This window comes from Mirounga leonina, unplaced genomic scaffold (assembly GCF_011800145.1).
Source record: "Mirounga leonina isolate KUSES-001 unplaced genomic scaffold, KU_Mleo_1.0 Mir_507, whole genome shotgun sequence".
NCBI lineage: Eukaryota > Metazoa > Chordata > Mammalia > Carnivora > Phocidae > Mirounga > Mirounga leonina.
Window position 1 is genome coordinate 5,226,307 of NW_023270789.1, and position 25,986 is coordinate 5,252,292.

Consider the following 25,986-nt stretch of genomic DNA (forward strand, 5'->3'; position numbering starts at 1 on the left):
ATACTTAAAAAATTTATTTCTAAGTATTTTTGTTTTTGTTTTTTAAAAAATTTTTTTTTCTAATGCTATTGTCAATGAAATTGTTTTCTTTCACTTTTTGGGATTATCTGTTATTTCATATTCATTATTAATTCATTGCATAAAAATACAGTTGAATTTTGTACATTGATCTTTCATTCTTCAACAGATTCTGGGGATTAGGAGATAGATATCTTTGGAGGGCCATCCTTTTTTAATTTAACCTTTAAAAAAAATTTATTTGATGGAATGCCTGGGTGGCTCAGTCGTTAAGTGTCTGCCTTCGGCTCAGGTCATGATCCCAGGGTCCTGGTATCCAGTCCCACATTGGGTTCCTTGCTCGCCTGGGAACCTGCTTCTCCCTCTACCTGCTCTGCCTGCCACTCCCCCCTGCTTGTGATCTCTCTCTCTCTCTCTGACAAATAAATAAAATCTTAAAAAAAAATTTATTTGAGATAGAGTGAGAGAACGAGCAGGGGGAGGGACAGAGGGAGAGAGAGAAGGAGAAGCAGACTCCCCACTGAGTAGGGAGGCTGATGTGGGGTTTGATCCCAGGACCCTGAGATCATAACCTGAACAGAAGGCAGACTCTTAACTGACTGAGGCACCCAGGTGCCCTGGAGGGCAATTATTCTGCCAGGTATAATTAGTGTAGACACTCTAGCTTTCTTATGGTTGCTGTTTGCATAATATATCTTTCCTACCCTTTTACTTTGAACTTATATATTTGATTTTCTTTTAAATAGTAATCTCTACACCCAACGTGGGGGTCAAACTCACAACCAGGAGATTGAGTCACATGCTCTTCTGAGGCATCGCTATATATTTAAATTTAAATTGCCTCTTTTGTAAATGTGCATTGTGGATTGTTTGTGTTATCCTTTTGTTTTTGTTTTTTCTTTTTAAATAGAGCCTGGCAATCTTTGTCCCTTAGTTGGATTGTTTAAACCATTTACATTTAATGTTACTGTTGATATAGTTGGATTTATGCCTGCCATTTTGCCTTTTCTTTTCTCTATGTCTCATATCCTGTTTTTCCATTTTTCCATTTCTGTTTTTTTGTGAAACTGATCTTCCCCACTCCCAAGGATGACAGTTGTGTTATTGTCCTAGATCATTTGTGAAATGAAGTCTACTTTCCACTGCAGTGTGAAGCCTCTGATGTTTCTTGTCAGAGGGCATAACCTTGGGCATATATGGTCACCCTGGGATATCATGGTTTTAGGAGGGGGCTTTTTAGCAATTTCCTTGATCTCTGTTAAACTGTTAGTATCACACAAAGCTGTTAGGCTTCACTAATTGGGGTCTGGTTATCTATTGTTTTTGACAGTGGCCTGGGACATAGCTTTTTTCACAGTTCATTGTAATTAAGTTTGGATTCCTTTCTGAGGTAGTTTTTGAGGTTGCTCTTTGAGATTTTATTATGACCCCAGGAGCACTCTTTTTTAGATTCCTTGGGTCTCTCATAAACTAGCTGTTCTGTGGTTTAGCTTGTTGTGCTCATGGAGCCACCAGCTTCCTCTTAATTGCCATCAAAGTTTCCTCTGTTTTTAAGAATGCCCTTAGGTTTGAACTTTTGTACACTCCAAATAAAGTCATTCCTGTTGGAAAGAGCTTGAGGGTCCTTTTGTAATAGCCTGCCTCTCCTCCTGGGCAAATTCTCTTGGGCCCACTGCTCTGGAACTGTAGGTGGGGCCAGTGGCTCACTTCTGGGGGTGAAATCCCTGCTGTATGAAGAGGGTGCTGGGTGGGGTAGGGTAGCCTCTGGTCTTATTGGCTTGCCTCTTAGGCATGGGACCGCTCTTTTACCAACAAGTGATCCAGTTGCCCCAGTATTTTTGTCCAGTTGTGCCTGGAATAGAACTGTGTCCAGTGAATTGAGTTAGTATGGAGGAAGGAAGCTTCTGACCTCTTGGCCACACTGCCTTGAATTCAGCATTTGTAATCCAGAGCTCTGTGGGGAGAGAAATGTTGGTGGCCTGCCCCTCTTGGGGGAAGGTATTGTAGCCCTTGACTTGGAGCTGGTGGGAGAGGCTTTTTTGGCTATACCTACCTGGAGTGTTGCTTCCATCATGATGAGTTTGTAGTGGAGGGGGGGAGGGGGGTTGGGACTTAAGTGCCACAGACTCGTTTTTTTACCCAAGACTAAGTCAGTTTTCTTGGATTTTTAATTTTTAAATCATTTTTACTGTATGCTCATAGGACAATTTCCAGATCCTTAAATAGTGATTTAAAAAAAAAAAAAAAACTTTTCAGGGCGCCTGGGTGGCTCAGTTGGTTAAGCGACTGCCTTCGGCTCAGGTCATGATCCTGGAGTCCCTGGATCGAGTCCCGCATCGGGCTCCCTGCTTGGCAGGGAGTCTGTTTCGTCCTCTGACCCTATCCCCTCTCATGTGTTCTCTCTCTCTCATTCTCTCTCTCTCAAATAAATAAATAAAATCTTAAAAAAAAAAAAAAACTTTTCAGTGGGGTGCCTAGCTGACTCAGTTGGTAGAGCATGCAACTCTTGGATCTTGGGTGTGCACACCCATGTTGGGTGTGGAGCTTACTTAATTTTTTTTTTTTTTTTTTTTTTACCAGTTATGGTTGCTTCTCTGGAGAGGGATCTGCAGAATTCCTCTCACTATTTTTTCAAAAATTTTCCCTGTCCTTTTTAAATAATTATTTTCTTGGTGTGTCTGTTTCCATCCTTTTGCTTTCAACATACACATTTGTTTTTGTTTGAAGTGCATTTCTTTTAGACAGTCTATTGTTGGGCCATGTTTTTATTTTATCCATTCTGCCAGTCTTTGTCTTTAATTCATGTAGTAGACTGTTTACATTTAAGGTAGTACAGATACATTAGGGCCTAAATCTGCTCTTATTATTACTTTTTTGGGGGGGGGGTTTGAGTCTTCTGTTTTTCTTTTCTTTGAATGGATGTTCCCTTCATGGGATTACCTAAATATTTTTTTTAAATTTCATCTTTATTTAATTATGATGCTTTTTGTATAGTTTTTTATAGTTCTGTGTAGTGCTTGAATAGTTTCTTAGTGGTTGTTTTAGATAGTATACCCATTTGTAATTTACATGCTATTTATATTGACAGTTTGCCATTTGGAGTAAAATATAGGAACTTCTATTTAGATCCTTTTACCCTTTTTATTTTGTGTTTTTTTTTTTGTTTGTTTGTTTCTAAGTAGGCTTCACGCCCAGCGTGGAGCCCATCAGGGACTTGAACTCACGACCCTGAGATCAAGACCTGAGCTAAAATCAAGAGTTGGATGCTCTACTGACTGAGCCACCCAGGCACCCCCACCCTTTTTAGTTTTATAATGTGGTTGTTATTTTATTTTTTTTAGATTTTATTTATTTGGCAGAGAGAGTGTGCACAAGCAGGGGGAGCAGCAGGCAGAGGGAGAGGGACAAGCAGGCTCCCCGCTGAGCAGGGAGCCGGATGTGGGGCTTCCATCCCAGGACCCTGGGATCATGACCTGAGCTGAAGGCAGATGCTTAGCTGACTGAGCCACACAGGCGCCCCAGTGTAGTTGTCTTTAAATATATCCTCTACATAGCATTATATCAGGCAGTGTTATACTTTTTACATCAGCCATTACATAAGATTTAAGACACCCATGAGAAGAAGTTTTATGTTTACCGTCGTTCTTAACCTTTATAATGTTCTTTCTTTTCTGAAGATCAGAGTTTTGTCCGTTAACATTTCTTTTTCTGTTTAGCAAACTTTCTTTAGCTGTATGTTAGGGGTTTGCTAGCTACAAATGTTTGTAGTTTTCCTCCATTGAGAATGTTTTTAGTTCTCCTTTATTCCTGAAGGATATTTTTTGATGCATCTAGAGTTTGTGGTTAAGAGTTCTTTTCTTCCAACTTTTGAAAAATATTGTGCCACTTTCTTCTGGCCTACATGGTTTTCTTGGGATATCCTCTGTTATTTGAATGGATATTCCCCTGTCATGCAGTCATTAGCTGCTTTCAAGATTTTTTTCTTTGTTTTTAGTTTTTAGAACTTAACCACATGTCCTAGTGTTGATTTCTTTGGGTTTATCTTGTTTGGGATTTTTAAGGTTTTTGAATCTGTAGGTTTATGTCTTTTGGAAAATTTGGGACATTTTGAGCCATTTGTTGAAATTAGTTTTTAAAAATTTTTTTATTTAAATTCAATTTAGTTAGCATATAGTGTATTATTAGTTTTAAAGGTAGAATTTAGTGATTGATTCATCCGTTGTATGTAACACCCAGTGCCCATTACATCAAGTGCTCTCCTTAATGCCATCACCTAATTACCCCATCCCCCCACCCACCTCCCCTCCAGCAATCCTGTTTCCTATAGTTGAGTTTTTTTTTTTTTTTTTAAGATTTTATTTATTTATTTGACAGAGAGAGACACAGCGAAAGAGGGAGCACAAGTAGGGGGAGTGGGAGAGGGAGAAGCAGGCTTCCCGCTGAGCAGGGAGCCTGATGTGGGGCTCCATCCCAGGACCCTGGGATCATGAGCTGAGCCGAAGGCAGATGCTTAATGACTGAGCCACCCAGGCGCCCCTAGTTAAGAGTTTCTTATGGCTTGCCTCCCTCTCTGTTTTTATGTTATTTTATTTTTCCTTCACTTCCCCTATGTTCATGTGTTTTGTTTCTCATATTCCACCTATGAGTGAAATCATATGGTATTTTTCTTTCTCTCAGTGGCTTATTTCGCTTAGCCTAATACCCTGTAGTTCCATCCATGACATTGCACATAGCAAGATTTCATTCTTCATAGCAAGATTTCATTCCTTTTTGTGTGTGTGTGTGTTAAGATTTATTTATTTGACAGAGAGCGAGACAACGAGAGAGGGAACACAAGCAGGGGGAGGGGGAGATGGAGGAGCAGACTCCCCGCTGAGCAGGGAGCCCAGCATGGGGCTCAATCCCAGGACCCTGGGATCATGACCTGAGCCAAAGGCAGACACTTAATTGACTGAGCCACCCAGGAATCCCTAAGAGGATGACTCTTAGTGGGCCTCTAGATGGCTTCAGGGTAGAGGCTGGTAAGAGAAACCAGCCACATGATTAGAGGATGGGCTGAATGTTCCTGGACCTCTGAGGAGTGGAGAAGGGCTGGAGATTGAATTAAATCACTAATGGCCAGTGTGTGCCTATGCAATGGAATCCCTGTAAAAAACCCTAAATAGGGGTGCCTGGGTGGTTCAGTCGGTTAAGTGTCTGCCTTCAGCTCAGGGTATGATCCCAGGGTTCTGGAATCAAGCCCCATGTCGGGCTCCCTGCTCAGCGGAGAGTCTGTTTCTCCTACCCCTCTGCCCCTCCCCCCTTTTGTGCGTGCGTGTTCTTTCTTTCTCAAATAAATCTTTTAAAAAAACCAAACTAAACAGTGATTTTGGAGTGCTTTGGGTTGGTGAAGGCATGCAGGTCTTGAAAAAGTGGGGTTCCTGGAAAAGACATGGAAGCTCTATGCTTCTCCGTACTTTGCTCTCTGCATCTCTGCCATTTGAGTGTTCCTGAGTTCTATCCTTCCTTTTTTTTTTTTTTTTTTTTTTTTAATATTTATTTATTTGAGAGATAGTGAGCACGAGCAGGGGGCGGGGAGAGACGGAGAAGCTTCCCCCCTGAACAGGGAGCCCGACGTGGGGCTGGATCTCAGGACTCTGGAATTATGACTCACGCCGAAGGCAGATGCTTAACCAACTGAGCCACCCAGGTGCCCCCCCGAGTTCTGTCCTTTATAATAAATTGGTAATAGTAAGTAAAGAACTTTCCTGAGTTCTGGGAGTCGTTCTCATGAATAATTGAACCTGAAACAAGGGCTTGTGGAAACCTTCTAAATTTATTTCCAGTTGGTCGTAAGTACCAGTGATAACCTAGGACTTGTGATTGGTGTCTGGGGGCAGTCTTGTGACACTGAGCCTTTAACTTTTGGAGTCTAATGCTAACTCTGGGTAGTTAGTGTCAGAATTGAATTGTAGGACATCCAGTTGGTGTCAAAGTTGGAGAATTAGTATTGGAAATAATACCAGGTATTTGGTGTCAGGAGGAAAAAACCTCTCACACAACTTTATACAGATGCAAACCAGTTCTTAACTTGAGGGCCATATAGAAATAGACTGGGCTTGATCTATCCCGTGGGTCTTAGTATGCCCATCTCTGGACTAATAAATGGTCTGTCCTTGAGAATGTCCTGTTTGTGGTTGAATAGAATGTGTATTGTACTGTCTGTTATGGAGTGCTCTATATAGGTCAGTTACATAAAGTTGGTTAGTATGTTCATGGGTCTGTATTGTTGCTAATACGGTTTTATCAGTTTCTGAGAGATGAGTATTGAAATCTCCCACTGAAATTGTTGAATTGTGTGTTCTCCATTTATTCTATTATGTATTGTTTTGTGTATTTGTTAGGTGCATATGCATTCATAAATGTCACATATTCCTTATGTATTGATACTTAGCATATGAAAATTTTATCTTTGTCTAGTAATTTTACTCATCTGAGTTTTTTTTCCTGATGTTAACTTAGCCATTCTTTTTTTTTTTTTTTTTAAGATTTTATTTGTTTATTTGACAGACAGTGAGAGAGGGAACACAAGCAGGGGGAGTGGGAGAGAGATAAGCAGGCTTCCTGCCGAGCAGGGAGCCTGATGCGGTACTCGATCCCAGGACCCTGAGATCATGACCTGAGCCGAAGGCAGACGCTTAACCGACTGAGCCACCCAGGCGCCCCTTAACTTAGCCATTCTACCTCTCATGGTTACTGTTTTCCTGGTCTTTCCCCCTCCTTTTACTTTATTTATAAAAGATTTTATTTATTTATTTATTTATTTATTTATTTGAGAGAGGGATAGAGCCTGCGCATGGACATGAGTGGGGGTGGGGGTGCACAGGAAGAGGGAGAGAGAGTCCCAAGCAGGCTCCAAGCTCAGCGTGGAGCCCATTGCAGGGCTAGGTCTCAGGAGGCTGAGATCATGACCTGAGCTGAAATCAAGAGTCAGATGCTTAACTGACTGAGCCACCCAGCTGCTCAGTCCCCTCCTTTTACTTTAAATCTGTTATGTGTTTGAATCTAAAAATGTTTGGTTTAGATAGCATATAGTTGGATTTTGTATTTTATTCAGTCTGACAATCTCTGCTTGGAGTGTAGTCCACTTATATTTAATGTAACTAATGATGTGATTGGATTTAATTTGGCCATTTTGCTGTTTGTTTTCTGTCTGTATCATAACAATTTTTGTTACTTTATTATACATTTTGTGTCTGTTGGTATTTTTAATGCACTTTAAAATTTTCTCTCGTTTTGTTTTCGCTTTGTTTCTGTTTTAGTTGTTGCTCTAGCAATTATGTCTTTATTATTAACCTCTTCAGAATAATGCTATATTAATTTTATTAAAATATGGATACTGCTTCACTATAGATCCATTCCTCTCCTTTGTACTGTTACTGTGTACTATTCCATGTAAATGTTTAAAAAACCATCAGTGCATTGTTATGATTGTTTCAAACAGTCTTGTTTCTATTAAAGAAATTAAGTGGGAAAAACCAATATTTTGTATCTTCTTCCATGTTTACTCTTTCTAGTGCTTTTTATTTCCTTCCTGTGGATCTGAGTTAGTCTCATTTCAATTCTTTTCAGCCTGATGTACTTCCTTTATTATTTTTTGTGGTACAACCATGCAAATGATATTCTCTTAAATTTTATTTATCTGAGGATGTTTTTATTTTGCTTTCATTTTGAAGAATATTTTTCCTTGCTATCAAATTCTTGGTTTACAATCTTTTAGTACTTTCTGTATGTCATTTCATTGCTTTTTGGCCTACCATTGTTTCTGGTGAAAAGTCAGATGTTAATGGTATTGTTCCCTTATGTGTGATGAATTGTTTTTCTCTTGCTACTTTAAAGGTTTTGTTTGAAAATCTTTGTCTGCCAGCAGTTTGAGTTTGAGATAATCTAGGTTTGATTCACTTTCTTTTTATCATAATTGGAGTTCTTCTAGTTTTTTAAATCTGCAGGTTAATGTTATTTCATCAGGTTTGGAACATTTTCAGCTATTATTTCTACAAATGTTTTTCCTACTTTTTTATTCTTGGATTCCCATTACGTTTATGTTGGGATTCTTGGCATTGTCTTGCTGGTCTCTGAGGATCTGTTCCATTTTCTTTGGTCTTTTTTCCTTTTTTGGATTGAATATGTTTATCTATAGGTTCACTCAAGTCTATTGAGCCCAGATATGTAATGAAATTTTTTTTTTTTAAGATTTTATTTACTTATTTGACAGAGAGAGACACAGCGAGAGAGGGAACACAAGCAGGGGGAGTGAGAGAGGGGAAGCAGGCTCTCCGCGGAGCAGGGGGCCCGATGCGGGGCTTGATCCCAGGACCCTGGGACCATGACCTGAATGGAAGGCAGATGCTTAACGACTGAGCCATCCAGGCGCCCCTATGTAATGAAATTTTTATTTTTGATTTTGGACTTTACATCTTTGTGGGTTGTTATAGTTTCTAGTACTCTTCTTGAGACTTCCTGCATGTTGAGGCAGTGTCCTCCTATTTTACTTTATTCTTTGAAAGGTTCCTTTTATTCTTAGGAATATTTATAGTAGCTGCTTCAAAATCTTTGTCTACTAACTCCCAGTGTCTGGGCTCAGTTGATCAGTTGACTGATTTTTCCTTCTTCCCTGAAGTCAGGTCACAGGTCACACTTTGCTATTTCTTTGAATGTTTTCTCCGTTTGATAGCTTAGATAATATATATCTGTATATCTATATTGTAGCCACTCTAGGTTATGCTTTATCTTTCTGTGATTTGTTGGTATTTTTTAGTAATTTACCTAGACTTAAAATGTGGAATCGATCTTTTGTATATTGTACAGCTGCTGATGTCTTTTAAGTATTTTTGCTTCTTTGTTTAGTCTGGCTTTATAGGGCTTGCTCCTGTATTTGCATAGCTTGGTGGTCAGTCTGTGCTTTGGGCATTAATTTTGGGTATTAGTTGTGATCGAATACCTTGGGCCTATGAGGTGTATACCCACTAATGATTGATCTCTGTGGTTTGGGAAACGTTTTCAAATTTCTGGCCAATTTTTAGTCTCACAAGACTGGGATTCCTTGGGTCTCCCTTTTGGTTAGCCAATTATGTGTGGAGAGTTTTAGTCCTTCTGTGACTCTCTCATTTTAAGTATAGAGTTGACCCTAGAACAATGGTGGGGGATGGGGCACCAACTCTGATGCACTTGTCAATCCTCATACAACTTTTGACTCCCCCAAAACTTTACTACTAATAGCCTGCTGATGACAGGAAACCTTACTGATAACATAAATATTCAATTAGCACATGTACTATACGTTATATGTGTCATATACTGTATTATTACAATAAAGTAAGCTAGTAAAAAGAAAATGTTATTTTTTGAAGATTTTATTTATTAGGGAGAGATTGAGAGCATGTGGGCATGCACGTGCACATGAGCAGGGAGAGGGGCAGAGAGAGAGGGAGAAGCAGACCTCCCTGCTGAGGATGGAGCCCAACTCGGATTTGATTCCGGGACCCTGAGGTCATGACTTGAGCAGAAGTCAGCCGCTTAACTGACTAAGCCCCCCAGGCACCACAAGAAAATGTTAAGAAAATCATAAGGAAGGGAAAATGCATTTACATTACTGTAAAAAACCCACCTATAAGTATACCTTCACTGTTCAAACCTGTGTTGTTCAGGGGTCAGCTGTGTTGACTTTATGTTTGGGGTGGGGCTTGCTCTGTGATCCTAATCTTGGTATATATAGCAAGCTGTTATTTCCTGAGATTCACATTTTTAGTGGGCAAAGCTTTTGTTTTCACATTTGCCCTCCTCCCCTAATTGATTATGCCTCATATTGCACCAAAGCTGCTGTTTATATGGTCAGTCCCACTGAAGTAAATCTGCTAAATCTTGCAGGCCAGACTGTTGGGGTGGTAGTGAGGATCATAGGATCATTCTCATGCAAGAAGGGCAGCATCTCCCACTGTTTTACCTGAAATTCTAGCAGTTTTTGTAGAATAAGCCCTTCTTGTTTTGTCTTTTAATGATTCTCAGTGCTCTGAAATAGGTGGGTTTTTGTGTATCAGTCTGTCAGTTTTGTTCAGGCTTCTTTTTTAAAGTAGGCTCTATGCCTAGTGTGGAGCCCACTGAGGGGCTTGAACTCAAAACCGTGAGATCAAGACCTGAGATTACTACTAACTTGATTTCAGTAAAATATGGAGTCGCCAATATGGTTCTTTTTCGTTCTCTGTCCTTTGTGTTATTGTTGTATATGTTACATCTGTGTGTTACAAACCCAGCAATACGTTTGTTATTGTTGGTTTTCTACAGTTTCAAAGAAGAGAATAAATGAAAAAAAATTAGTGTTTTATATGAATTTGCATATATTTATTTCTGGTACACATTAATTTCTGTGACTTTTCATTATGGTTTGGTGTCATGTCCTTGCTTCAGGATGACTTCCATTTCCTCTCTCTCCCTTTGTGGTGGTGTTTCGTGCAGTTTTCTTTTATTATTTATTTATTTATTTTAATTTATTTATTTAATTTTTTAAAAAGATTTTATTTATTTATTTGACAGAGAGAGACATAGTGAGAGAGGGAACACAAGCAGGGGGAGTAAGAGAGGGAGAAGCAGGCTTCCCCGCGGTGCAGGGAGCCTGATGTGGGGCTCGATCCCAGGACCCTGGGATCACGACCTGAGGCGAAGGCAGACGCTTAACGACTAAGCCACCCAGGCGCCCCTATTATTTATTTATTTTTAAAAAAGATTTTATGTGCTTATTTGACAGAGCAGGGAGGGAGAGAGCACAAGCAAGGGGAGTGGCAGGCAGAGGGAGAGGAAGAAGCAGGCTCCCCACTGAGAAGAGAGCCCAATGATGTGGGGCTTTATCTAGGACTCTGGCATCATTACCTGAGCTGAAGGCAGACACTTAACCAACTGAGTCACCCAGGCACCCCATGCAGTTTTCTTTTCATTTTTTATAGGTTTTATTTATTTATTTGACAGAGAGAGACACAGTGAGAGAGGGAACACGGCAGGGGAAGTGGGAGAGGGAGAAGCAGGCTCTCCGAGGAGCAGGGAGCCCGATGCGGGGCTCGATCCCAGGACCCTGGGATGTGACCTGAGCCGAAGGCAGATGCTTAACGCCTGAGCCACCCAGGCGCCCCTGCAGTTTTCTTTTAAATCAGTTAAAGAGAAAAAGTAGGTTTATACTGTGTTACACGTTTGCTTATGTAATTAGCCTTACCTGTGGTCTTCATTTCTTTATATACATTTGAGTTACTGTCTGATGTCACTTCCTTTCAGACTGAGGAACTTTCTTTAGTATTTCTTGTAAGGCAGGTGGACTTGCAATGAATTTCCTCAATCCATATTTGTATGTGGTGTGCTTATTTCATTTCCACTTTTACAGGTTAACTTTAATGAATGTGGAATTCTTGGTTGGTAATTTTTTCTTTCACCCCTTTGAATTATGTCCTCCCACTGCTTCCTGGCGTCCACTGTTTCTGCTGAGTCTACTGTTCCTCTTATTGTTTCCTTGTACATCATGGGTCACTTTTTTTGTCTTTGATATTCAGTAGTTTAACTGTAATGGTTACCCATTTGCTGGTATATATTTGTTTATCCTTTTCTCCTTCAGCCTTCTTTTGTTTTAGGTATGTTTCTTAATATGATCTTCCAAACTATCAGTTTGCTTCTTAGGAGTTTCCATTTTTTTTTTCGGGTCTTCTGTTTATTTAAATTTTGAAATCATACTTACTTAATTTTAGTGGAGCTCTTTTGTTATGTGTTTTTTTTTTTTTTTTTTTTTTAGATTTTATTTTTTTTGACAGAGACACAGGGAGAGAGGGAACACAAGCAGGGGGAGTGGGAGAGGGACAAGCAGGCTTCCCGCTGAGCAGGGAGCCCGATGTGGGGCTTGATTCCAGGACCTTGGGATCATGACCTGAGCCGAAGGCAGACGCCCAACGACTGAGCCACCCAGGCGCCCCTTGTTATGTGTATTCTAATTGCATTTCTGTGGAAGTTCTCAGTACTTTTTTTTGAACTCAAGTTCTCTTTTGTGTCTTGCATTAGTTCTGCCTCAGTAGGAGGCAGCCAGCTGGTTCTGATTGTTCACTTCAGTCTCTCTCAAGTTACTGAACCTTCTCAAATGGGATATACTTGTTCTTTGCATATTCATGAGTATGGCTTCATTTACAGGGGCAGGTTGGGGGTAGTGGTGTGGTATTGGTCAGTGGTGAACCTACATAGACCATGGAATACATGATAAACTTTGTTTCAACTGCCCTGTACTGAATGCATTTTCAAATTAAATACCTTATCCTGAGAGTATCCGATCCTTACTCTTTCCCTGCTCAGCTTGTACAGCTAGTGTAGGAGCTGCCCTATCATGATCCAGGGACTGTCTGAGCCTGCCTTTGCAGAATTCGCATGGCCTCCTAAAGGAGGTAGTGAATAAACAGATACAGTGGACCCAGGTAGCCCATCCAATTGTGGGTCTTCATGGTCATGTCTTCAGGCCTCACTTCAGGATCTTTTTGGTTTCCTACCTCCTTTCCCCATAAAAAGAGAGAAAGGAAAACAGAGTTGAATGCAAGTTTACTCACACAAGCATATGTATGCATACACAAAACTGAAGCCCTCTCTCCTGTGGAGTATACCTATAGAGAAGACTCAGAATTTCTGTAGATTTGGATTTGAGTACTTGAATTCAGGAACTATGTTGAATTTTCTGTAATATGACATTGTTTCCACCTGAGTTAGTGAATATTCAGTCATTTAAGCTGAATGTTCTGTACTCTCTCTGTAATGAACCAGATAGTAAACACTAGACTTTGTGTCCAAATACTATCTCTGTAGCTTTTACCTTCTTCCTGTCCAAATACTATCTCTGTAGCTTTTACCTTCTTCCGTTCTTCTTGTTTAAAAGTATAAAAATCAATCTTAACAAATTGTTGGCTGAACTGTCTTGTTGTTTGATACTGACTTTTTTTTTTAATAGCTAGCAGGCTATTACTGGCACATATCACCAATTTAAAGATACATTATTTTGGGGCGCCTGGATGGCTCAGTTGGTTAAGTGTCTGACTCTTGATCTCAGCCCAGATCTTGATTTCAGGGTCGTGAGTTCAAGCCCCGTGTTGGGCTCCATGATAGATGTTAAGGCTCCAGGTTATAATTATGCCCACTTAAAAAAAAAAAAATGTTGGGTGACTGGGTGGCTCAGACGGTTAAGCGTCTGCCTTCGGCTCAGGTCATGATCCCAGAGTCCTGGGATCGAGTCCCACATCGGGCTCCCTGCTCCTTGGGAGCCTGCTTCTCCCTCTGCTTCTCTCTCTCTGTCTCTCATGAATAAATAAATATAAAAAAAAATGTTATTTTTACACAGGTTTCTGTTAATATTGAAAAAACTTGGAAAAAAAGAAAAAAAACTTTGGTATTTTATTTCAGATAATGCTGAGTATTATAATTAGATTGATGTAATTGTTAATGAACTTATAATTTTCTGATTATACAAGGTTTTTTAATTTTTATTTATTTTTTTATTTCTATATATATTTTTAAAGATTTTATTTGACAGAGAGCACAAGCAGGGGGAGCAGGAGAGGGAGAAGCAGGCTCCCCGCTGAGCAAGGAGCCCAGTGCGGGACTCGATCCCAGGACCGTGGGATCATGACCTGAGCTGAAGGTAGACGTTTAACCAACTGAGCCACCTGGGTGCCCAGTTTTTGAATTTTTTTTTAATTTAATCTTATTATGTTAGTCACCAAACAATATATCATTAGTTTTTGATGTAGTGATCCACGATTCATTGTTTTCATATAACACCCAGTGCTCCATGCAGTATGTGCCCTCCTTAATACCCATCAGCAGGCTAACCCATCCCCCGCCCCCCTAAAACCCTCAGTTTGTTTCTCAGAGTCCATAGTCTCTCATGGTTCATCTCTCCCTCTGATTTCCCCCCTCTTCATTTTTCCCTTCCTTTTCCTAATGTCCTCCATGCTATTCCTTATGTTCCACAAATAAGTGAAACCATATGATAATTGACTTTCTCTGCTTGACTTCTTTCACTTAGCATAATCTCCTCCAGTCCCATCCATGTTGATGTAAAAGTTGGGTATTCATCCTTTCTGATGACTGAGTAATATTCCATTGTATGTATGGACCACATCTTCTTTATCCATTCATGTGTTGAAGGGCACCACGGCTCTTTCCACAGTTCGGCTGTTGCGGACATTGCTGCTATGAACATTGGGTGCATATGGCCTTCTTTTCACTACATCTGTGTCTTTGGGGTAAATACCCAGGAGTGCAATTGCTTTGTCATAGGGTAGCTCTATTTTTAATTTTTTGAGGCACCTCCACACTGTTTTCCAAAGTGGCTCTACCAACTTGCATTCCCAGCAACAGTGTAAGAGGGTTCCCCTTTCTCCACAACCTCTCCAACATTTGTTTTTCCTTGCCTTGTCAATTTTTGCCATCTCAGTGTGGTTTTGATTTGAATTTCCCTGATGGCTTTACCTTTTTTTTTTTTTTTTTAAAAGAGCATGCGGGTGGGGAGGGGTAACGGGAGAGGGAGAGAAAGAATGTTAAGCAGGCTCCATGCCCAGCATGGAACCCCATGCAGGGCTCTATCTTATAACCTTGGGATCATGACCTGAGCCAAAATCAAGAGTCAGATTGACTGAGCCACCTATGTGCCCGTGCCCCTATTTTACTTTTTATTTATTTATTTTTTAAAGTAGGCTCCACACCCATCCTGGGGCTCAAACTCACTATTCCAAGATCAAGAATTGCATGCTCTACTTATGGAGTGAGCTGGCCAGGTGCCCCCTACGAGGTTTTTTAATTTTAAAGAGTATATACTGAAGAATTAAGAAAGAACACCAAGAAGCTTTATAATAGATGTGCTTAATGCATTTCCTAAATATATTTAATGATGTTTGATAATCAGCATTGGGTCTTATATGAATGATCACATGTGCACATAGTGGCCATGTTTTCAGCTTAAGCCAGTTGTACATTTAATTGTAAAACTGACTTGTGGAAATTGGCTGGATACATATCAGCATAATTTAAATACATGTTGCTCTATGGTATTGTCTTGTAAATATTAAATCAATTTGTTTATAAATGAATTATTTCAGTTATTTTTTATATAATATCCCCAATTTCTCCCAGTGTAAAGCAGTTTTCTTTTTAAAAGTATTTTATTGGGGCTCCTGGGTGGCTCTGTCATTTAAGCGTCTGCCTTCGGCTCAGGTCATGATCCCGGAATCCTGGGATCGAGCCCCATATTAGGCTCCCTGCTCAGTGGGGAGTCTGCTTCTCCGTCTCCCTCTGCCTGCTTCTCCTGCTGCTTGCTCTCTCTCGCTGTCTCTGTCATATATAAATAAATAAAATCTTTAAAAACTATATAAAGTTTTTTATTTATTTAAGTAATTTCTACACCCAACTTGGGGCTTAAACTTGTGACCCCAAGATCAAGAGTCACACTCTCTTCCAAATGAGCCAGCCAGACACCCCTAAAGCAGGATTCTTTATTTTGCCTCTCTTAGCAACAAATCATTCTCTTTCCTTCTCTTCATTGCCAATTTTTTGTAAGAATGGGCAAGAAGTTCAATAGTCTACATCTTCAGCTCCCCCATACTCATAATAAAATCTTTCTACTGTTACCTCCTTTGGTCTACAATTTTGTAGAAAAGATCAGTGATCTGTTGCTTCAGAATCCTGTTGTTGTTATTATTATTATTATCCTTATGATTTTAAGTAGGCTCCATGCCCAGCTTGTAGCCCAACGTGGGGCTTGAACTCACGACCCTGAGATCAAGACCTACGCTGAGATCAAGAGTCAGATGCTTAACTGACCGAGCCACCCAGGTGCCCCTCTAGTTACTATTTTTTGCCTTCCTTTCAGCAAATAATGTAATACTTCCTAAGTTAATATTATTGAGGGTACGCAAGGCTGAACAGGAGATGGGTTCAAGATGGAAGGAGGAGGGGCGCTTGGGTGGATCACTCGGTTAAGCATTTGCCTTCAGCTCGGGTCATGATCCCAGGCCACATCAGGCTCCCAGTTCAGCGAGGAGTCTGCTTCTCCCATTACCTCCGCCCCTCCCTCCTGCTTGTGCACTCACTGTCTCTCTTTCTCTCTCTCTCAAATAAATAAAATCTTAAAAAAAAAAAAAAAAAAAAAAAAGGAAGGAGGAATTAGCCTTAGGAATGGTTATACCTTTTAAACTTGGGACTCTTGATGCTACCTGATAATCTTAATATACTTTCCAGCCTGTTTTTCCTGTTCCCTGGATTATTCAGTCTTTTGGCACTTAGCTCACAAGATTCTCACTCTCATCACTTGATCTGGCCTCCCACTTAGGTTATTAGAGGCATGGGTGCAAATTCTCTTATACTCCCTTCTTCATCTGAAAATGTATCTATATTTCTTATTCGTAATTAGTTTCTAAGGGAAAAGAGAAGGGAGTTGATGATTAAAGGTTTGGACCAGCCATTCCAGGTTATGGGAAAGAGAATCTAGGGTTGAATAAAAAGAGTGTTAGGTTAGGGTGCCTGGCTGGCTCAGTTGGTAGAGCATGGGACTCTTGATTTTGGGGTTGTGAGTTCAAGCCCCATGTTGGATTTAGAGCTTAAGTGAGCATTTTTTTGTTAAAAAAAAGTGTGCATGTTAGTAGTTAACTGAGATTCAGGATAGAATGCAATTTTATTTATTTATTTATTTTTAAAGATTTTATTTTATTTATTTGAGAGAGAGAATGGGATAGAGCATGTGAGAGGGGAGGGTCAGAGGGAGAAGCAGACTCCTTGCTGAGCAGGGAGCCCGAAATGGGACTCGATCCTGGGACTCCAGGATCATGACCTGAGCCGAAGGCAGTCGCTTAACCAACTGAGCCACCCAGGTGCCCCAGTTTTTTTTTTTTTTAAAGATTTATTTATTTTGGGGGCACTTGGGTGGCTCAGTCGTTAAGCGTCTGCCTTCGGCTCAGATCATGATCCCAGGGTCCTGGGATCGAGCCCCTCATCGGGCTCCCTGCTCAGCGGGAAGCCTGCTTCTTCTCCCTCTCCCTCTCCCCCTGCTTGTGTTCCCTCTCTTGCTGTCTCTCTCTCTGTCAAATAAATAAATAAAAAAAGATTTATTTATTTTTAGAGAGAACACATGGGCGCATAAGTGGGGGGTGGGGCAGAGGGAGAGAATCTCAAGCAGACTCCCCACTGAGTGAGAAGCCTGACACCAGGCTTGATCCCATGACCCATGAGATCATGATCTGAGCTGAAACCAACAGTAAGGTGCTCAACTGACTGAGCCACCCAGGCGCCCCTAAGGATAGAATACAATTTTAAAAGTAAATTGGTACAGTGATGACAAGTTAATCATGAGTAGTTAATAGAAAAAAGTAGTTGACCACCCCCCCAAGGAAAAAAAAGAAAAAGTAGTTGACTTTTGTTTGATTCTCATTTATTTGTTATACTTGTGTATATTTTACTGGCTTTTTTTTTTTTTTTAATTATTTGAGAGAGAGAGACAGAGATAGCGACAGACATAGCGAGAGAGAGCACGAGCAGGGAGGAGAGAGAGAAGGAGGCCACCTTCCGAGCAGGAGCCGGATGTGGGGCTTGACCCCAGGACCCTGGGATCATGACCTGAGCTGAAGGCAGACATTTAACTGACTGAGCCACCCAGGAGCCCCAGGCTTTTTTTTTTTTTGAAGATTTTATTTTTGGGTGCTTGGGGGTTCAGTCAGTAGAGCATGTGACACTTGATCTCAGGGTTGTGAGTTCAAGGCCTATGTTGGGAATGGAGCCTAGTTAAGGAAAAAAAAAGGATTTTATTTTTAAGTAACGTCTATATGCATCATGGGGCTTGAACTCACAACCCTGAGATCAAGAGTTGCATGCTTTGCTAGTTAGGTGCCCCGTACTGGCTTTTCATGTAAATTGCACTTCTTGGGATTTGCAGTTGTAAATGTTGAAATCTGTGTCCTGAATCTGAACTCCTTTTCTGCTTTACCATAAATATTGGTATGTTGAAGGGTACTATAGTGTCTTTGATCCTGTTCTCCCTTGCTAATCCTTACTGTGCTTCAGATTTTAACTAGTTATATGTTGATGGTTCTTTCTACACATTTCAGCTGCAGAACTATGCTAGTTAAACACAATCTATCCAAAACTTATTCATTACATTCTGACTAAAATTACTTTTCCCTCATTTTGAGTTATTGTGTAATTATCCATGTCAGAAACTTGCAAATAATCTAGAATTTCTAATTTTTTCCTTTGCTGTAACTGTTGCCTCTCCATCATCATGCAGTTATTCATTAAGCAGTTGATTCTGCCTCTGATTTATCCTCAATATTTCTTTTATGACTGCCTTAGTTTAGTCTCTCATTTTGTTACTAATGGATCAGCCTTTTAATTAGAGAACCTCTTTAGTATAGGTTTTAAGGGCATGGGCTGTCAGTTCAGACATTGTGGTTTCAGATCTTACCCTCCTCACGCATTTACATTGTCCTAAGACCTTGAGAACAATACCTGATTTCTCTGAAGCTCAATTTCCTCACCTTTCAAATGGGGATAGAAATTGAACCTACTTTACAGAGGTGTTATGAGCACTAACTGAGCTAATACATAAAAATTATGTATTATGAGCACTAACTGAGCTAATACATAAAAATTTCATGATAAATACTAACTGGTCTTACAGTAAAACCTTGTATTAATGCAAATTTAGATAAAATTTGGTCATGATTGTCTCTTGTCCTCAGCAAAACTTTCATTCTCAAACAGGCAGGTTAAAATTCTTACTGGGGTGAAGGCGGAAGTACATGGTAGAACAAGGTTGGGCTGGGAAATAAGGGATATGTGGTGGCAGAGAGTCCCTGTGTCCCCAGTAGTCTTGTCAACCAGTTATTGTGAACCAAATTGAAAAAATGGTGGCAGTCGGTGCGCCTGGGTGGCTCAGTCGTTAAGCGTCTGCCTTCGGCTCAGGTCATGATCTCCAGGTCCTAGGATGGAGCCCGGCATCGGGCTCCCTGCTCAGTGGGGAGTCTGCTTCTCCCTCTCCCTCTGCCTCTCCCCACTGCTCCTACTCTCTCTCTCTCTCTCTCTCTCTCTCTCTCTCTGTATCTCTCTGTCTCAAATAAATAAATTAAAAAAAAAAAAAAGAAAAAATGGTGGCAGTCAAGAGAGTAGACATTCCTAGAATTCCTTCTGATATTTTAGAACAGTTGTTTTCAAAATTGGTCTTTAGAACACACTTAAGCATGGTACTAAACTGCAGTCTTCGGACACTTGTTATTGGCTAACTAAGAAAGTTTGCATAGTTACTTCTCTTTCCAACAACTTGACGACTGTATTTTATGCAGTTGAATTTTGATGTCCTCACTTACTTTTGTAAAGGCAAGATTTTAGTTTATTTTTGTATTCACTCATTCATTTTATTAAAGGAGGCTCCACACCCAGCGTAAAGCCCAATGTGAGGCTTGAACTCAGGACCCTGAGATCAAGAACTGGGCTGAGATCAGGAATCAGATTTTTTTTTTTTTTTTTTAAGATTTTATTTATTTATTTGACAGAGACAGAGATAGCGAGAGCAGGAACACAAGCAGGGGGAGCAGGAGAGGGAGAAGCAGGCTTCCCGCGGAGCAGGGAGCCTGATGAGGGATCACGACCTGAGCCCAAGGCAGATGCTTAACTGACTGAGCCACTCAGGCGTCCCAGGAATCAGATGTTTAACTGACTGAGCTAGTCAGGCGCTGCTTACCTTATTTTTAATTAACATTTTATCTCTTGATTTTCCCTTCATATTGTATTTAGAATGATTTTTTTTAAAGCTGTAGTTTAATTGTAAGAGAACATGTTATTGTAGTTTGATATTTTAATTTCATGTTTTTTATCTTCCTAAATTAATACTTATCTCTATATATTTACTTTTACATGCATATTTAGATATCAACATATTCTATTAATGACTTTGCTAATTATTATTTTTTTGCATCTCAAGAACATTTTTCCATGTTCTTTTTTTTTTTTTCTTCTTTTTTTAAAAAATAAGCTCTGTGGCCAGTATGGGGCTTGAACTCACAACCCTAAGATCAGGAGTTGCATGCTGTACTGACTGAGCCAGACAGGGACCCCTAAATATTTTTCCATGTTCTTTTTTATTTTATTTTTTTAAAGATTTTATTTATTTATCAGAGAGAGCACAAGCAGGGGAAGCAGCAGCAGAGCAGGCAGAGGGAGAAGCAGGCTGCCTGCTGAGCAAGGAGCCTGATGTGGGACTAAATCCCAGGACCCTGGGATCACGACCCGAGCTGAAGGCAGATGCTTAACCAACTGAGCCACCCAGGCATCCCTTTTCCATGTTCTTTTTTTTTAAAGATTTTATTTATTTGACAGAGAGAGCCACAGTGAGGGAGGGAACACAAGCAGGGGGAACGGAGAGGAAGAAGCAGGCTTCCTGCGGAGCAGGGAGCCCGATGTAGGGCTTGATCCCAGGACCCTGAGATCATGACCTGAGCCGAAGGCAGACGCTTAACGACTGAGCCACCCAGGCGCCCCTCCTTTTCCATGTTCTTATAGTCAGTAGTAGGTTAACCTGGATAAAATTACCAATTTGTAAGTCATAAGTAGTCTAAAATTGGCACTTTTATATGGTTAAATTGAGTGCTTTATTAGTTCTTGTAGCAATGAGCAGCATTGTTATGTCTGAAAATTTAATTTGCTTTTACTTTTGAATAGTGGTATCATCAGGATGTAGATTGCTAAGGTGACTTATTTTCTCTAAAAGCTTTTAAGATTTTTTTTTTTTAAGATTTTATTTATTTATTTGACAGAGAGAGACAAAGTGAGAGAAGGAACACAAGCAGGGGCAGTGGCAGAGGGAGAAGCAGGCTTCCCGCTGAGCAGGGAGCCAGTGCGGGGCTCGATCCCAGGACTCTGGGATCATGACCTGAGCCAAAGGCAGACGTGTAACGACTGAGCCACCCAGGAGCCCCAAGCTTTTAAAATATTATCCGTTATCTTTTTGCATTGTTTTTTTACTAATGAGGTCTGCTGTCAGTCTGATTGTCTTACAATAACTAGCAGTTATTAAGAGTTTTTCCTCCATCTTTACTATGTTTAGTTGTGGGTTTATTTTTATTTATCCTGCTCAGGACTTGAATTGCAGTCTGAGAGCTCATTTCTTCAGTTCTGAAACTCTTAGCCATTATCTTCTTTAAATAGCATCTGTACCTCATTTCCTTCATGAACTTCTAGAACTTCTATTTGATGCATACCAGAGTTTCTCATTCAGTTCTTTAGCTTTCTTTTCTTTTTGTAGTTCCCCTTTTCTCTATCTCTGTGCTGAATTCTGTAACAAATACTGGAGTTTCTCATTCAGTTCTTCAGTTTTCTTTTCTTTTGTAGTTCCTTCTCTCTACCTCTGTGATGAATCTCTCTCTTCTACTTCATTAATTTCCTTTTCAGTTATCTCTTGCTTACTGTTTAACTTGTGTTTTGAGTTTATTCAGTACTAGATTTTCTCTTTGATTCTTTTTTAGCTCTATTTTCATAGATTCTGTTTGTCCCATTAACCCCCTCAACATTTTATGCATAGATTTTTGAAATCTTTTAACAGATTGTTTTATTTTCTGTGGGTTAGGTTTTTATTTCTTGCCTTATTGTGTTTGTTGACTTACTCTAATAGTATTGGGTACTGTAAGTTTATTTTATGAGCCTATCTTAAGTTGGTGTCCTACTTGTGCCCTGGGTTGGGAGGTGTTCTAATGAGATAGTTTTGTGTTGGTAAGTTTCCAGAGAAGCTTCACTTTTTGTTGTTGTTGAATGAATATGTGAATTCACCTAAATAGGAATCCCAGGGGTGCCTGGGTGGCTCAGTTGTTGGGCGTCTGCCTTCGGCTCAGGTCATGATCCCAGGGTCCTGGGATTGAGCCCCGCATCCGGCTCCCTGCTCCACGGGAAGCCTGCTTCTCCCTCTCCCACTCCCCCTGCTTGTGTTCCTGCTCTCGCTGTGTCTTTCTGTGTCAAATAAATAAAATCTTAAAAAAAAAAAAAAAAAAAAAAAAGGAATCCTAGGAAGAGAAGTAGAGATGAGGCAAAGATACAACTTTTGTTTAATGGACATTTTGTTTGGAGTTCTGGGTTGATTAAAGAAGGGGTTTTATTTTTTAATTTTATTTAATTGACAGATACAGCGAGAGAGGTAACACAAGCAGGGGGAGTGGGAGAGGGAGAAGCAGGCTTCCCACGGAGCAGGGAGCCCAATGCGGGGCTCGATCCCAGGACCCTGGGATCATGACCCAAGCTAAAGGCAGTCGCTTAACCAACTGAGCCACCCAGGCGCCCCTGTTTTTTAATATTTTTAAAAAAGATTTTATTTATTTGTCAGAGAATGCACAAGCAGGGAGAGCAGCAGGCAGAGGGAGAAGCAGGGACTTGATCCTAGGACCCTGGGATCATGACCTGAGCCGAAAGCAGACACTTAACCAACTGAGCCACCCAGGTGTCCCAAAGAAGGGGTTTTAAATAAGAACTTGAACTTAGTTAGGGGGACACCTGGGTGGCTCAGTTGGTTAAGCATCTGACACCTGACTTCGGCTCAGGTCATGATTTCAGGGTGGTGAGATCGCCCCATGTTGGGCTCCATGCTCAGCGGGGAGACCTCTGAGGGTGGCTGGAGTCTCAGTAGGCTCTTATTTTCAAAGCAAACATTTATGTAATTTTTAAATTTATTGAATAAATACAGAAGCAGATAGCAAAAAGATCGCTGAAGAAGCTTCAACTCTTTTTGTTTTAGTGGTAAGATACCTTGGCTGCTGGGTAATCTGTCAGGTCTAAGTAGTCTGCCTAGGAATGGGGTTTGCTGGTATCTATAGACTTGAACTTATTCCCTCTCATTGGAACTTCTTTCATGCCTTAAATTTCTGAATTCCGAGCTTCAAGAGTGCTTCTCCATTGACACAGGAAAATATTTATGGAAAATAAGAGTCTTTCTGAGGTGTATGTTTCCATTCCTCGTGTACTGTGGGTTGGGTTTCTTTTGCAGTGTTCGTATTATTTTGCTTCTACATTTCTTAAAATTGCATGTATAGTGATTCGTGTGCTCTGTTCCTTCCTTTGCCTTAAGATTTTTGGATATTGTTTTTATCTTCCAAATTCCTTAATATTATTTTAATGGAATAATACTTAGATATAGATGAATTTTTATTGTCATTAACTGTGATGTCCGCTTGCCAGATTGAAGTAATTTTAAGAATCTGAGAATCAGTTTATTGGGTTCAAAAAAACCAAAGACTTGCATCAAATTATCCTTTACACAGGTATAATGAACACTTTTATAATATTGTTTCTTGCTCAGAACAGAATATCTCTCCATCTTATGTATCCTTCAACAAAAATATTCCTTCATTTAGATGCTGCAGATTTCTTAACTTCCTCAATATTTCACATATGTATATGTGGACCTTTTTCTATTTTTTATAGCCTTTTTTTTTTTTTTTAATGTGTGAACTTTGCACTTGCTGTTCTTGGTTTGTATACTATTCCTTTCCTAGTTGAGTTTGGAGTCACCCTCAGGCTCAGTGATTGACTGACAGGATTGATACAGAAAAACGTTTACTCTCATGGTTGCATTTTATTAGAAGGATAGAAGAAATAGATTAAAATTAGCAAAGGTGCTTGGTGTGAAGTCCAGGAGAAAATAGGCGCAAGCTTCCAGATGTCTCCTTTCAGTGGAGTTGCGCAGGGGGATGCTTAGTTTTAGAGTAACTATGTCTGACAATATGCAGGAGTATTGCCAATCAGGAAAGCTTACCTGAGCCTCCATGTCTAGGTTTTTATTGGGGAATGGTCATAAAGGGGTGCATTCTCCGTAGAACTCACACCACCTACTGAGACTCTAGCCACCCTCAGAGGTCAAACTGAATACAGCATGGCCCAAGGCCTCAAGCATACAAAAACAGTCTTATCAGGTAGAATATTCCAAGAGTTAGAGGTCATGTCACAGGAGCCATTTGAGGGCTAGTACTGGAGATGGGCCTTCCTTAGGAATGTACAGGATTTGAAGAACCAAGGTCAGCAAAGTAAACTTTCCTGCACACTAGTAGATGAATGTTCATTTTTCAAGACCATGTTTAAGTGTGATCTCTTCAGTGAAAGCTTAATTTATTGTAAGAAGTTAGTTGCTCCCATAGTTTTGCTCCTACAATTACTTATACTTACTTCCTTTGTGGTTTTATTATACTCTGTGTTTCTTGAAAGGTTTGTAACTCAATGCCATCTCAAATATGGAAATATTTATATACCTTTTCCTCCTTTCTCTTTCCCATAGTGTTTCTTCCTTTGATTTGAAAAATTATTTTTATGTATTTCCTTTGAGCAACATCTTTGTACTTTGTATAATAAAAACTATGTTTTGTTTTCAAACATATAACTTTGAGTTTAACAGTGTATATGTCTACTAGGAGACTGATATTCCTACTTAAATTAATTAACTTATTTAGAGTGTGTGTGCACATGAGCGGGGGTGGGGTAAGGGAGTGGGGCAGAGGAAGAGGGGGAGAGAATCTCAAGCAGGCTCCATGCTCAGCATGGAGCCAGTGCAGGTCTGACCTCATGACCCTGAGATCATGACCTGAGTGGAAATCAAGAGTTGGAATGCCCAGTGGACTGAACCACCCAGATGCCGCCTGATATTCCTACTTTTAGAATGACACTGTATTTAAGTTTCTGTTTTCCATTGGAACTACTGTATAAGGTTCTATAATTTGTATACTTAAAACTCTTGGGGATTCTGTTTATATCCTAGTCTATAGTTGTACATGGTATAAACTATAAAAATTATATACTAGTCTTGAACCCTTTCTTGAAAGTAAGGATTGTATTGTTTATGCTATATTCTCAGTTTTATGGCTGACACGTAGTAGTTCGTTTGCTGTGTTGACTGTGTTGCTGTTTTTTAGTTTTTAACTTCCATAGGTTTATTTCTTCTAATAGATGCTAGATCACTAGGCCATTCAGGCACATGTGATCTTTCTTCCCACACGAAAGTGAATTCAGGTAGTTCTGAACCAAATCAGAATTTATTAGATGATAGATTGTGTATTTCTATTGCTGCTGTAACAAAATTGCCATTAATTTGGTGGCTTAAAATAACGCACATTTTAATCTTTTACTGTTGTCAGTTTTACTGGGCTACAGTCAGGATGTCTGCCGGAGTCAAAGTGTAGTCAGGTCTGGTTCCTTCTAGAGGCTCTGAGGAGAAAATCCATTTCCTTGTCTTTTTCAGCTTATAGTGGCCACTTTTATTTCTTAGTTTATTGCTTCATTCCCAAAGTACATGACTCCAATCTCTGCTTCCATTGTTCGCCACCTTCTCCTTTTTTGTAGCCTAACCTTCCTCTGTCTCCCTCTTACAAGATGACATTTAGGGCCCATCAAATAATCCAGGACAGCATCTCAAGAGCCTTAATTTAATCATATCTGCAAAGTCACCTTCACTCTATAAAGTGACACTGACAGGTTCCAAGGATTAAGATCTGGATATCTTTGGGAGCCATTATTTGACTAATACGTTGTAATAAAGCACTTTTGGTTTTTGTTTTTTTTTTTTTTTTTGTATAAATGCTTGTTTTCTCTTCCTAAATAGGGTATCATTTTCCCCCAAAGGAGTAACTCAGTGGATTATTTTACTGAGCTCTTCATGTTCTTCATTTCTTTGATCTTGTTTGTGACATATGAATGAATGCTTTCCATATGGGCATCATGCACAATTTCCTTATTTTTTTCCCAAGGAATATTTTTTAATGTTGTTGTTTTGTGTTGTAGTTGGTGTAATACGGTGCCCAGTATGCCGCCAAGAATGCAGACAGATAGACCTTGTGGATAATTATTTTGTGAAAGATACATCTGAAGCTCCTAGCAGTTCTGATGAGAAATCAGAACAGGTATGCTTCTCAA

The 25,986-nt window shown here is 40.0% G+C and overlaps 1 protein-coding gene across 2 annotated transcripts in view; it reads left to right on the plus strand.

Annotated features, from left to right (window-relative positions):
• TRIM33 (tripartite motif containing 33) overlaps window positions 1-25,986 on the plus strand; it is a 119,657-nt gene that overhangs the window by 27,806 nt on the left and 65,865 nt on the right. For both annotated transcript variants that reach the window (XM_034990242.1, XM_034990243.1), the window contains exon 2: window positions 25,855-25,973. In XM_034990242.1, coding sequence (XP_034846133.1) covers window positions 25,855-25,973 — 119 coding nt within the window. The remainder of the gene's footprint in view (window positions 1-25,854; window positions 25,974-25,986) is intronic.